General features: G+C 39.4%; 1 protein-coding gene across 1 annotated transcript in view; it reads left to right on the forward strand.

The window, feature by feature from the left end:
• Window positions 1-14,555, forward strand: part of LOC120027917 (transient receptor potential cation channel subfamily A member 1-like) — a 165,541-nt gene that overhangs the window by 118,536 nt on the left and 32,450 nt on the right. Inside the window, exons 23-24 of the mRNA XM_038973011.1 lie at window positions 127-256; window positions 9,551-9,733. Coding sequence (XP_038828939.1) covers window positions 127-256; window positions 9,551-9,733 — 313 coding nt within the window. The remainder of the gene's footprint in view (window positions 1-126; window positions 257-9,550; window positions 9,734-14,555) is intronic.

Here is a 14,555-nt window from a genome sequence, read left to right on the forward strand (position 1 = left end):
AATGTAGCTGACTATCCTCGGTGTAGACTGACAATAAAATACAATTTTACTTAGTTTTTTTTGACTATTGTAAGTAGTGGACATATCAAATGTTATTAAAATCCTTCCTGTGTTTACTCTTGCCAGGTTTGAGCACTTTGGGATTTACGTGGTGATGTTTAACGAGATTGCGAAGACGTTGTGGAAAATCCTACTGCTCTTCTTCTTTCTGATGCTGGCTTTTGCCTTGGTCTTCCATGCCCTCATGCTCAATCAGGTGAGAAGAGACATCACAAACAGTGGTCCTCATTTTAAATGACACAACGTTTTTTTAAAGGTCAACTGCCCTTGGAAAACCAACTTCTCCTTTTGAAAGCAGCCTATGTGGCATCGATATGAGTCAGAAACATTATTCTAGTGTTCAAAATTGACTACAGAGTTTAATAGGATACATTTGGTCATGAAGTCAGTTGAGTCCAAAACTGAGTTTTGTAAGTGAGTTTTATCACAACGTACTGGAGGATTGGGTAGGGATTACTTACACGGACACTTTTGCCAATGATGACCAATTGCCCAGAGAATAACACGTTGCCAAGTCTGCATAGGAGTGCAACGCACGCACACATTTCTCTCGGCAAATTGGAGTGAAAATGGGCTTCCATAAACTTGGTGCAAACTTCCAATGCATTTCAACAATGTTGCTAGATGGCCACGAATGGATTACATCCGACACAGTCAGTTCCGGTGCCTGTCAACAATCAAACCACTGGTGTTGGTGAGTATGTTAGCTAAGTAGATAGCTGGTACTAGCTAGCTAGCTAGCTAGCTAGTAGCTACTTTTGGTTATACAACATTATTTGATAATGCTAACGAGCCAGACTAGCTTTGATACCACAGATGAAAGGAGAATGATAACTGTAGCTAGCTAAATACATCAAGCAAACATGTAATGTGATTTAGCATGTCAGAGGAAGATGTGTATAGCTCATGTTAGTTGTAGCCCACTGGCATTTTAGGGCCAATAAAGATCAAGGAACTTGGATACTATATAGATCGCAAGATAATTATAGGATGTAGCCAGCTTGCATTCAATCATTTTTCCACTTGAACTGGCTAGCTAATGTTAGCTAGCCGTCTAACATTAGCTAGCTACTCAACTCATTTCAACTCAGACAAAGACATGATAGCTTATCCGAATTTGCAAATTCGGAGCTGGCTTGCTAGAATTTAGGGTTCCGTCTGCCCAAAACATCATGCTTGTCAGCAAACATTCAGTAACGTACACACCTGGTTGCATAGTAATGGCGTCCGCGTCACCAGTCTGAATTAATTCTGTAGTAACAGTCCCTCTATTAGCCCATAAATTACTTCCAGAACTAGAGAAAGTTATTTTTCTGGCTATATATGTTTATTGAGTGATGATATTTAATTCACAGGCTACGTAGAGAACCTGGACGGGGCCCCTCCACCATATCAGGAGCTGCCCCAGCAGGCTGAGGCAGTAACCAGACACCAGCTTCAGAGTAATGGAGGACACGCTTTTGATCTGGTCAAGGGTCAACATACCACTGACCGATTCAAGACCAAGACCAGAGCGAATCGAGTCAGAGTCAAGACCAATACCGGAGAGGGGGGTGAGACTGAGTCAAGACCGAGAGGGCGACGAGAGGTCCATGTCAAGACCGAGAGGGCGACGAGAGGTCCATGTCAAGACCGAGGGGGCGACGAGAGGTCCAAGTCAAGACAGAGAGGGCGACGAGAGGTCCAAGTCAAGACCGAGACCAGAAAAATGCAAATCCAATTCAAGACCATTACTGTAATTTTGTAAAATCGGCACCATAATAAATGTTCAAAATGTCCAGTATTTCTGTGTCCATATTTCTGTGTCCATATTTCTGTGTCCATATTTCTGTGTCCAGTATTTCTGTGTCCAGTATTTCTGTGTCCAGTATTTCTGTGTCCAGTATTTCTGTGTCCATATAACATTTGGATATTTTAGACATTCAGAATGGCGAACAAAATGCATGCTGGGAAAATAGAGCCACTCTACAAGTTGTTACTAACCCAAACACAGTGGGCAACAAGGAGGACCTTCTACACTTTCAGCGAAAGGCTATTGTTTTATAAAATAATACAAGTAGAATATTATTTTTTTCAATTATGTTCTGATTTTATCTATTCAATTTATGTTAGAAAGGAAAAAGTTAACACTGAAGAGGAAAAAAAGATCCAATCAGGATTTTTCTTTGGTGGTCTCTGGGGAGATAAATCTAACTAGCTAAGTCAGCCATTGGCTAGGCCACCAGAAGCTTGATAGAAGACATTTGTCATTCAACTGTATTAGGGCAAAATGTTGGAGTGAGTGGAATCAACTAACGGGTCTCAACTACCACAACACTGCTAATAAGATCTTAGAAAAAAGGGTTCCAAAAGGCTTCTGTGTCGGTCCCCATAGGATAAGCCTTTTTTGGTTCCATGTAGAACCCTTTTTGGTTCCAGGTAGAACTATTTCGGGTTCCATGTAGAACCCTCTGTGGAAAGGGTTATACCTGGAACAAAAAATGGTTCTACTTGGAGCCAAAAGGGGTTATTCAAAGTTTTCCTATGGGGACAGCCGAATAATGCATTTTTGGTTGTAGATGTACACTCTTAGAAAAAAAGGTGCTATCACAAGTGTTTATTAATATCATCCTTTCAGTGCTCATCAACTCTTCCTAGTTTTTCTACAGATGGAGGACAGAAGACATGCTTTTGAAATGGAAATGTTTGATACTGATGTCTGAACTGGGGGAGACAAATACAAGACACATATATTAATTTTTATTGTTGTTTGCTATTATTGAATCAAATGTTGAATTGTACGTTACATGGTGAAAAATACACATTCATTTCGTTGTATATCCCACCAGGGGCAAATCTGGTGTTTTTAAATAGAATTCAAGCTGTATTAGATCAAATCCAGACAGGAACTATTATTTTAGCAGGTGACCTAAATCTTACATTCGATAAGATTGACAGACATAAAAAGGCAAATTTAGGGATCCTCCAATGAGGATGAAAAATGTCATCTCTACAAATAATTGACAGGACACCTGGAGATTACTGTTCCCAACTACAAAACACCACTCCTTTTTTTCTCAAAGAATAAAAGCTTTTCAATAATTTATTATTTTTATTTCCTAAAATGCATTCAACAATTTACTGGTTTAAAAAATCATAATATAGTGATATCGGATTATTCTCCGGTATCATGTTTAATTACACCAGTAGAAAATAAACTTAGCGACAGAATTTGGAGAATGAACAGAGCGCATCTTCTAGACCCAAAATGTATTAAATGTATTAAACTAAAAAAATATAAACATTTACCATTACAAATGTATTGGGAAATTTGGTATAATTTGGGATGATTTTAAGGCGTACATTAGGGGAATAATAATATCATATTCTGCAAAAGTTAAATCAGATTTAGAAATGAAAATGTAAGAAAAATTCAAAGTAATTGCTACCTTAGAAAAATACCATAAAAAAATAAGAAAACACAATTTCTGAACTTAAGGAGGAATACGATCTTTTACTTTTGAAGGATGCCAACAGGTACAGATGGAAAATAAACCTGGTAAATATCTTGCAGATCTCACAAGACTAATATATGCTAAACCTGTAATAATTTTAATAGATAAAAGATACAAAAGCGGTAATTATAAACAACGTGATTAACGGACATTTTAAAAGCTTGTATGGAAATGTACTGTATATACATCAGAATTAAACAGCAGTTGGACTGATCCTCTAGCCTTCTTAGACTCAACAAATCTGAATCAATTATCAGGAGACAAAAGATTATCACAAAAAAATCTGACCAAGAATAAATATTAGATGCTGTTAAAACATTCATAAATGACAACACACGTCACTCAATTCAGTACTTCCTAGTTCCATGTATCAAACAGTTATTTCAGTTATATTAAAATCAGGAAAATCTGGAGAGTACCCTGCTGATTATAGACCCATAAATTCAATAAATTGTGACAATAAAATAACCTCAAAGCTTATAAAAAGTAGAATGACAAAAGTCTTACTAGACTTGATAAATGTCCATCGAACTGGGTTTATGAAAAATAGACACTTACAAACAAATTCAAGAACATGTTTCAATTTAATACAATAGGCAAAAAAAAACAGATATAGATATTTCAATAATGGCTGTTGATGCCAAGAAGGCTTTCGACCGTCTTGAATGAACTTTTCTATTAAAAACTTAGGAAGCTTTCAACTTTCCAGTTGAAATAATAAATGTTAGAAAAATATATTGTATAAATGTCCTAAACCTGAAAGATACATAAATAATACATTATCTGATGAAACTGCTTTAGAAAGGGGGCACAAGACAGGGATGTCCCCTCTACCCCATTCTATTTCCCTGGCAATTGTAGCGCTTGTAGAAAGAATTAGACAGGATCCAAACGTAACCGGTATCGGTACCGGTACCGGTAAACATGAATCTAAACTAATTTTATTTGCAGATTATCTCCTGATATACCTGACCAATATTGAAAACTCAATGCCCGCTTTGCAAAAAATATTTTCAGAATACTAAAAAATCTCAAAATGTTAAATTAATTTGGGAAAAAATGAAATAATGGCAATAGGAAAAAGAAAAAGAATAACTCATGGTCTACAGCAATCCGTTAAGTGGACCACAACAAATATTAAATACTTAGAATGCTTGAAAGTGACAACAAATATATAAAGAAAATTTAATTGAGTAATCGCCCCATAAATCTTACAGGTAGAATACATCTCTTTAGAATGGCATGGCTGACAAAGTTTTTGTATTTATTTTAGGTAATACTAATTACTGCATTGAAGACATTCTTTAAACAAGTATACTCGATCATAATAGACTTTATATGGGCAAATAAAACTCATAGAATAAAAAGGAAAGTTGAACATCTTCCTAAGTCTGAGGGTGGTTTTAACCTTCCAGAGTTGGAATTGTATCAACTCGCTATCCAAGGCTTTCACTTGGAACATATCGTTAAATGCACTAAAGAGGAACAATGGGTGCATATGGAAGAAGCGCATGCTGAATCTTTTTACATGTCTATTTTCAAAAGATAAACGTTAACAACATTAACAAATAAATAGTTAAGAGCACTACAACAATATAACACTATAACAATAGAGCACTACAACAATATAACACTATAACAATAGAACACTACAACAATAGAACACTATAACAATAGAACACTACAACAATAGAACACTATAACAATAGAACACTACAACAATAGAACACTAACAATAGAACACTATAACAATAGAACACTATAACAATAGAACACTATAACAATAGAACACTATAACAATAGAACACTACACCAATATAACACTATAACACTAGAACACTTCAACAATAGAACACTACAACAATGTAACACTACAACACTATAACAATAGAACACTACAACAATAGAACACTACAACAATAGAACACTACAACAATAGAACACCACAACAATATAACACTACAACAATAGAACAATAGAACACCACAACAATAGAACACCACAACAATAGAACACTATAACAATAGAACACTACGACAATATAACACTACAACAATAGAACACTACAACAATAGAACACCACAACAATAGAACACTACAACAATAGAACACTAGAACAATCGAACACTAGAACAATCGAACACTAGAACAATCGAACACTACAACAATAGAATACCACAACAGTAGAACACAACCCTATGGAACAATCCTTGGATAGCTTTTCAGAATTCACTGATAAATTGGTCCACATGGAAAACTAAAGGCATAGAAACCTATAACAATAGAACACTACAACAATAGAACACAATAACAATAGAACACTACAACAATAGACCACTACACCAATAGAACACTAGAACAATAGAACACTAGAACAATAGAACACTAGAACAATAGAACACTACACCAATAGAACACTATAACAATATAACACTACACCAATAGAACACTATAACAATAGAACACTACAACAATTAGAACAATAGAACAATAGCACAATAGAACACTACAACAATAGAACACTACAACAATAGAACACTACAACAATCGAACACTAGAACAATCGAACACTACAACAATAGAATACCACAACAATAGAACACAACCCTATGGAACAATCCTTGGATAGCTTTTCAGAATTCACTGATAAATTGGTCCACATGGAAAACTAAAGGCATAGAAACAGTAAATGACTTGATAACAGGAAATGCATTTATTTCCATGACAGAATGAACAGTAATTTCAGACTGACAAGTGTAGATAGTTTCAAATACAAATTAATAGTTACATATCACAGAATTTAAATGTGGAATATTTTGGACATCATAGCAACCTTGAGGGAATCATATGATAGATATACAAGAAGATATACAAAATCTTGCAGAGAGCAAACCCAGCTAGCAATGAGAACTCGGCCCAGAAGCGGCCCTCTTCCGGGAGGCTGGAACTGATTTAATCGGCCCGGAAAGGGTGCCGGACTCGGCCCGGAATCAAAATGAATGACTGCCCAGAATCAGCACAAGTACATTGGTTCGTTTCCGTCTACCGGAATTCAGCCAAATTTACCAGCATCTTACCAGAATCCCCCCGGATGCGGCCCTTGGCAAATTTAAATAAATGTATACAAAATGACCCAATTGAGTCATTTAAAATATTACTATTATACATTTTATAAATAGAAATTATACCCATCCACAAAAAAAACATTTTGTGTCGGAGGAAACCTACACCTGCGACCGTGTCAGCATGCATGCGCCTGGTCCGCCACAGGAGTCGCTACAGCGCGACGGGACAAGGACATCCCAGCCAGCCAAACCCTCCCCTAAATCGTACAACGCTGGGACAATTGTGCGTCGCCTCATGGGTCTCCCGGTCACGGCCGGCACAGGTCTCGAACCAGCATCTGTTGCAACGCAGTTTACACTGTTATGCAGGGTCTTAGACCACTGCGCCACTCGGGAGGCTCCACCCACATGTTTTTAATGCTTAATTGATCATGCTTAATTGCTTAATTGCCTAGCACAAAGTATCAAAATACTACTTAAAAAGGACTCAAAGAATTTCATTGAAATGTTAATTGTATTTTTTGATCACAGAAACAATGAGAAAATATGGAAAAATAAATAATGAAATGTTAATTATATAAAGCGGCTCGTGTAATCATCTGCCAGATAGTAGCCCCAATCGGCCCGAGCCCCAAGTAATACATTTAGGCCAGATAACTCACACCGGAATCATCCAGAGCCCCAAGTAATACATTTAGGCCAGATAACTCACACCGGAATCGGCCCGAGCCCCAAGTAATACATTTAGGCCAGATAACTCACACCGGAATCAGCCAGAGCCCCAAGTAATACATTTAGGCCAGATAACTCACACCGGAATCGGCCCGAGTTCAATCCCCGCATCCTAGCCGTAAGTAATACTGCCGAAGGCGGCCCAGACTCTGGCAACATGATGTCGGCCGCGTCTGACTCTCAGCCGAGTGCCCCAACTCTCAGCCGGAAATCGGCCCAGATCCACTGTGCTAGCTGGGTATCCAACTGCCAATCTCTTCAAAATATATAAACTATTGGAACCAAGACTTAAAAAGAACTGATGTTGGCACAAGATGGAGGGAACATTGGAGCATAATTAAAGCAAATTACAGTGAACTAAAATGTTCACTTAATCCAGTATAAACTAATGTATAGAATGTATTATACAAGAGACGAAATTCAGAATTTCCACAGCACAACAGCAGAGTCATGTCTTAAGTGTAAACCTAATAATGACTCACTAATCCATGCTTTCTGGGAATGCTATAAAGTTGTGGGCAGAGCTAGGAAGTTGGCTGTCAGAAGTATTACAATGTAAATTTACTTTTAATCCATCTGCTGGACAATTCACTTCTCATCACTCATCTTGAGAAAATGTATACTATGAACTAGGAAATCAATCAAATCAGCCATCATTAACACAATGGAAAAATACAATGATTAATTATTGAAATATTGAAATAGCATGGGTGACCGAGAAAAACAAATTGGTACAATTTAAGGCCAAGTGGCAAACAATAATACAGGCACTAAGGATGGAGGTGTGAGTATGTGGGTCTGGACAGATGAGATGTAGTCATTGTTTAGGGTTAATGCACTAGGGATGGGGTGTGAGCATACGGGTCTGAGATGTCATCATTGTTTGTGTGTGTCTGTAAGTTGTTATTTGTATGTATAAGTTTGTATGTGGAGTAAAAAAAAAAAGAAAATGGAAAAAAATATTGAAAAAGAATAATATTGAGAAAAAAAACGTTGAAAAATATTGAATTGTACTATCAATAGGGGGGTGGGAGTTGCACAGCGTACAGGAGGGTACGACGACGGGCATGTTTGGCAAGGTAGCCCCACTACCACCAGACAAAATGTTGATAGGTACAGTATCTGTATCGACTGTGAATGACAATAGAAGATGAAAGACAAGTGTAATATTTGCCCGTCGTTATATTAGCAGAACACCGCTTCTGCAGTATGATGTGAAGGATGGTTCATTCTACATGGAACTGTTACACTTGATAGTTATCAAAACACTTTGTTTAGTATATCTACATCAGTTATCAAAACACTTTGTTTGGATTATAAAGTAGAAAGGTTATTTTCTCCAAACGATTTGAGGAAGTGCTCACATGCGGCTATTATGTGTTGAGCAGTTAATTAACAAAGAAATAGATTCTCCTATATGCTTAATTGAGAGTTGTTTATGTAACTTTAGTTGTTTAACAAACGTTTGGCTATATGTTTTGATGTTTAATACATTGTAAGGCTGAATGATGAGACTCTGATGAAGATTTGAAAACAGCTTGAAAGGCATGAGCTCTGCTTTGTTTTTTGCGCAGGCTGAACACACTTCATCAGTCTCTCATTCACAATTTGACAGAATTTTACGGCGGCATTCCATTTGTGTGGCCATAAAAAAATCCATGCCTTTTGTGGACAGTGGCCGTTGTGCCCTTTGCCCGGAGTGCTGTGTTATCATAGGATAGCCAGCTGCAGCTATCACCAAGCTATGCTAGCTAGCTGCTGTCAGCTTGGCTAAACACAAGGTCAGTACAGGCTTTAGCCTACACATAGAACTGACCATCTTGAGATGGCAGGTCAGTCAGGAGGGGAGAAGTCCTCAGCTTCAAAACTTCATTCTCTCCATAGAAAAGCTAGTTTAGTTTACCTCGCTGTACCCCCACATCAAACCACACCCCCGAGACAACACTTGTTTGCCTTCAGTCATGGCCGCTAGCATTTCTTAATGAGCATTGATGAAAAACAAGGCCTAATCAGGAAGTGCAGATGCCCTTTAAGGCCTAATGACGCCTTCATAAACCCTTCATAAGGCCTACATAGGTCATTTGTAATTTCATCAAATCAATGAAGATATCTGAGATGGAACTAAGATCTGCTTATGTTTTAAGTCCTCTGCCATGTTCCATGTCATCTCATTTCTCTTTCTCCCTTTTGTTGTTTCAGAAAGAGTTTGAGCGACTGGACCTGTCTGGGGTCCAGATCTTTGTGATGATGGTTGGAGAACTGAATTACCAAAGCAACATTCTGGACATATACCTAGACAACAAACTTCCATTTCCCTTCCTCACTTTCTATATGTTTGTGATGTTTGTCATCCTCATGCCGATCCTGCTGATGAACATGATGGTAAGCCTCTCCATGATCTAAAGCGTGTCAAACTCACTCACTGGAGGGACGAATCTCTGAGGGTTTTCACTCCTCCCTTGTACATGATTGGAACTCCCCTCACCTGGTTATCTAGGTCTTAATTAGACACAAATTGAAAACAAATAATAAAAACCAGCACACACACAGCCCCTCCATAGAATGACCTTGACACCCCTGGTCCATCTCAACTGTCCAAAATGGCTTCCTCTCCTTGTCTCCTTTCCTTAGATCTGTGTTGATGAATGGAAGGAGATGAGGCGAGAAACCTACTTCAGATTATTGAAATGCAGCCCCACATTTCACAGGAAAGATGGTTATTATTTGAGTGTGTTTGTCACGCCCTGATCTGTTTCACCTGTCCTTGTGATTGTTTCCACCCCCCCATCCAGGTGTCGCCCATCTTCTCCATTATCCCCTGTGTATTTATACCCGTGTTCTCTGTTTGTCTGTTGTCAGTTCGTTTTGTTCTTCAAACCTACCAGCGGTATTCCCCCTGCTTCTGTCTTGCCTATTGTTCCTGTTTTCCCCTGTTTTGACCAAATCAAATCAAATCAACTTTATTTTATATAGCCCTTCGTACATCAGCTAATATCTCGAAGTGCTGTACAGAAACCCAGCCTAAAACCCCAAACAGCAAGCAATGCAGGTGTAGAAGCAAGGTGGAGACGGTGAAAAACTCCCTAGAAAGGCCAAAACCTAGGAAGAAACCTAGAGAGGAACCAGGCTATGAGGGGTGGCAAGTCCTCTTCTGGCTGTGCCGGGTGGAGATTATAACAGAACATGGCCAAGATGTTCAAAATGTTCATAAGTGACAAGCATGGTCAAATAATAAATCAGGAATAAATGTCAGTTGGCTTTTCATAGCCGATCATTAAGAGTTGAAAACAGCAGGTCTGGGACAGGTAGGGGTTCCATAACCGCAGGCAGAACAGTTGAAACTGGAATAGCAGCAAGGCCAGGTGGACTGGGGACAGCAAGGAGTCATCATGCCCGGTAGTCCTGACGTATGGTCCTAGGGCTCAGGTCCTCCGAGAGAGAGAAAGAAAGAGAGAAGGAGAGAATTAGAAAGAGCCAAGATTTTCAAAATGTTCATAAATGACAAGCATGGTCAAATAATAATCAGGAATAAATGTCAGTTGGCTTTTCATAGCCGATCATTAAGAGTTGAAAGCAGCAGGTCTGGGACAGGTAGGGGTTCCATAACCGCAGGCAGAACAGTTGAAACTGGAACAGCAGCAAGGCAGGTGGACTGGGGACAGCAAGGAGTCATCATGCCCGGTAGTCCTGACGTATGGTCCTAGGGTTCAGGTTCTCCGAGAGAGAGAAAGAAAGAGAGAAGGAGAGAATTAGAGAGAGCATACTTAAATTCACACAGGACACTGGATAAGACAGGAGAAGTACTCCAGATATAACCAACTGACCCCAGCCCCCCGACACATAAACTACTGCAGCATAAATGCTGGAGGCTGAGACAGGAGGGATCAGGAGACACTGTGGCCCCATCCGATGATACCCCCGGACAGGGCCAAACAGGAAGGATATAACCCCACCCACTTTGCCAAAGCACAGCCCCCGCACCACTAGAGGGATATCTTCAACCACCAACTTACAATCCTGAGACAAGGCCGAGTATAGCCCACAAAGATCTCCACCACAGCACAAACCAAGGGGGGGCGCCAACCCAGACAGGAAGATCACGTCAGTAACTCAACCCACTCAAGTGACGCACCCCTCCTAGGGACGGCATGAAAGAGCACCAGTAAGCCAGTGACTCAGCCCCTGTAATAGGGTTAGAGGCAGAGAATCCCAGTGGAGAGAGGGGAACCGGCCAGGCAGAGACAGCAAGGGCGGTTCGTTGCTCCAGAGCCTTTCCGTTCACTTTCACACTCCTGGGCCAGACTACACTCAATCATATGATCTACTGAAGAGATAAGTCTTCAGTAAAGACTTAAAGGTTGAGACCGAGTCTGCGTCTCTCACATGGGTAGGCAGACCGTTCCATAAAAATGGAGATCTATAGGAGAAAGCCCTGCCTCCAGCTGTTTGCTTAGAAATTCTAGGGACAATTAGGAGGCCTGCGTCTTGTGACCGTAGCGTACGTGTAGGTATGTACGGCAGGACCAACTCGGAAAGATAGGTAGGAGCAAGCCCATGTAACGCTTTATAGGTTAACTTTTTATGGCTGCAGGGGCAGTATTGAGTAGCTCTGTTTAAGGTGCCCATTTCAAACGGCCTCGTACTCAATTCTTGCTCGTACAATATGCATATTATTGTTATTATTGGATAGAAAACACTCTCTAGTTTCTATAGCCGTTTGAATTATGTCTCTGAGTGGAACAGAACTCATTCTACAGCACTTTTCCTGATATGGAGTGAGATTTCAGAAATCTTGGCCCCTGCTCCCAGGTCAGTTCATAAGTCCCTGTGAATGCTATGATGCTACAAACACTGCCTACGCCTTCCTCTAGATGTCAGTAAGAGGTGACAATTTGAATGGAGTCGATTGCGCAATCAGGGCCTGTATAAAAGGCCAAAGACCGGATGTACCGTTCTTTTCCTGCTGCGCCTGACGCACGATGTACGTCGGACCTGCTCTCTTTCCAAGCTTGGGTTTAGCCAGTAATATTTCGCCGGTCATGTTTTTACTCGTTATAGGTGTTAAAAACATCATAAGGTAGTTAATTTAAACCGTTTTATAGCAATTTATATCCGTTTAGTGCGATTTTGAGGCATTGCTTTGTGTTGCACTTTGAAGCGCCGGGCACATTTCGGGGTCCCGGTCGAACGTTAGTGGGCATTTCGACGGACAAGAGGACATCTTTCGACCAAAAGAAGATTAGACCCAAGAAAGGATACATTGCCCAAGATTCTGATGGAAGATCACCTCATAGTAAGAAATATTTAAGATGATAAATCGTTGTTCTGTCGAAAAATTTTAAACGCATATTCCGCCATTTTCTTTGGTATAGCTTCGCTTGGCGAACCCTGTATTGCACAGTAAGGATAATTTTAGAAATGTAATTCAGCGATTGCATTAAGAACTAATTTGTCTTTCGATAGCTGTCCAACTTATATTTTTTTAGTCAAGTTTATGAATAGTTATGCATGAGACAAGATCACTGTTAAAGATGGCGCCCGACATTTTCAGGCTAGTTTTGCTAGTATTGTCATTGTATAACCACGTTTTTTTGTGGCTAAATATGCACATTTTCGAACAAACTCTATATGTATGTTGTAATATGATGTTACAGGAGTGTCATCGGAAGAATTCTGAGAAGGTTAGTGAAAAAATTAATATATTTTGGCGATGATTACGTTATCGCTCTCTTTGGCTTGAATCAATGCTCGGGTAACGTTTGCACATGTGGTATGCTAATATAACGATTTATTGTGTTTTCGCTGTAAAACACTTAGAACATCTGAAATATTGTCTGAATTCACAAGATCTGTGTCTTTCCATTGCTGTGAGCTGTGTATTTTTAAGAAATGTTTTATGATTAGTAATTAGGTAATTCTCGTTGCTCTCTGTATTTATTCTAGTCGAGTTGTGATGGTGGGTGCAATTGTAAACTATGATTTATACCTGAAATATGCACATTTTTCTAACAAAACCTATCCTATACAATAAATATGTTATCAGACTGTCATCTGATGAGGTTTTTTCTTGGTTAGTGGCTATCAATATCTTTATTTGGCCGAATTGGTGATAGCACCTGATGGAGTAAGAAACTGATGGAGTTAGAAAAGTGGTGTCTTTTGCTAACGTGGTTAGCTAATAGATTTACATATTTTGTCTTCCCTGTAAAACATTTAAAAAATCTGAAATGGTGGCTTTATTCACAAGATCTGTATCTTTCATTTGGTGTCTTGGACTTGTTAATGTGTGAAAGTTAAATATTTAAAAAATATATTTTTTTGAATTTCGCGCCCTGCACTTTGAGCTGGATGTTGTCATAGGTGTACCGACCTCGGGCTTGCAGCCATAAGAGGTTTTAACAGTAAAACCTTGAAATCAGCCCTTGCCTTAACAGGAAGCCAGTGTAGGGAAGCACTGGAGTAATATGATCAAATTTCTTGGTTCTAGTCAGGATTCTAGCAGCCGTATTTAGCACTAACTGAAGTTTATTTAGTGCTTTATCCGGGTAGCCGGAAAGTAGAGCATTGCAGTAGTCTAACCTAGAAGTAACAAATGCATGGATTAATTTTTCTGCATCATTTTTGGACAGAACATTTCTGATTTTTGCAATGTTACGTAGATGGAAAAAAGCTGTCCTTGAAACAGTCTTGATATGTTCGTCAAAAGAGAGATCAGGGTCAAGAGTAACGCCGAGGTCCTTCACAGTTTTATTTGAGACGACTTTACAACCATCAAGATTAATTGTCAGATTTAACAGAATATCTCTTTGTTTCTTGGGACCTAGAACAAGCATCTCTGTTTTGTCTGAGTTTAAAAGTAGCCATCCACTTTCAGCCATCCACTTCCTTATGTCTGAAACACAGGCTTCTAGCGAGGGCAATTTTGGGGCTTCACCATGTTTCATTGAAATGTACAGCTGTGTGTCATCCGCATAGCAGTGAAAGTTAACATTATGTTATCCCTGTGTTTCCTGTCTCTCTGTGCCAGTGTATTTATCCCCGTGTTTCCTGTCTCTCTGTGCCAGTGTATTTATCCCTGTGTTTCCTGTCTCTCTGTGCCAGTGTATTTATCCCCGTGTTTCCTGTCTCTCTGTGCCAGTGTATTTATCCCCGTGTTTCCTGTCTCTCTGTGCCAGTGTATTTATCCCCGTGTTTCCTGTCTCTC

The sequence above is a fragment of the Salvelinus namaycush genome, chromosome 33 (assembly GCF_016432855.1).
Source record: "Salvelinus namaycush isolate Seneca chromosome 33, SaNama_1.0, whole genome shotgun sequence".
Lineage (NCBI taxonomy): Eukaryota > Metazoa > Chordata > Actinopteri > Salmoniformes > Salmonidae > Salvelinus > Salvelinus namaycush.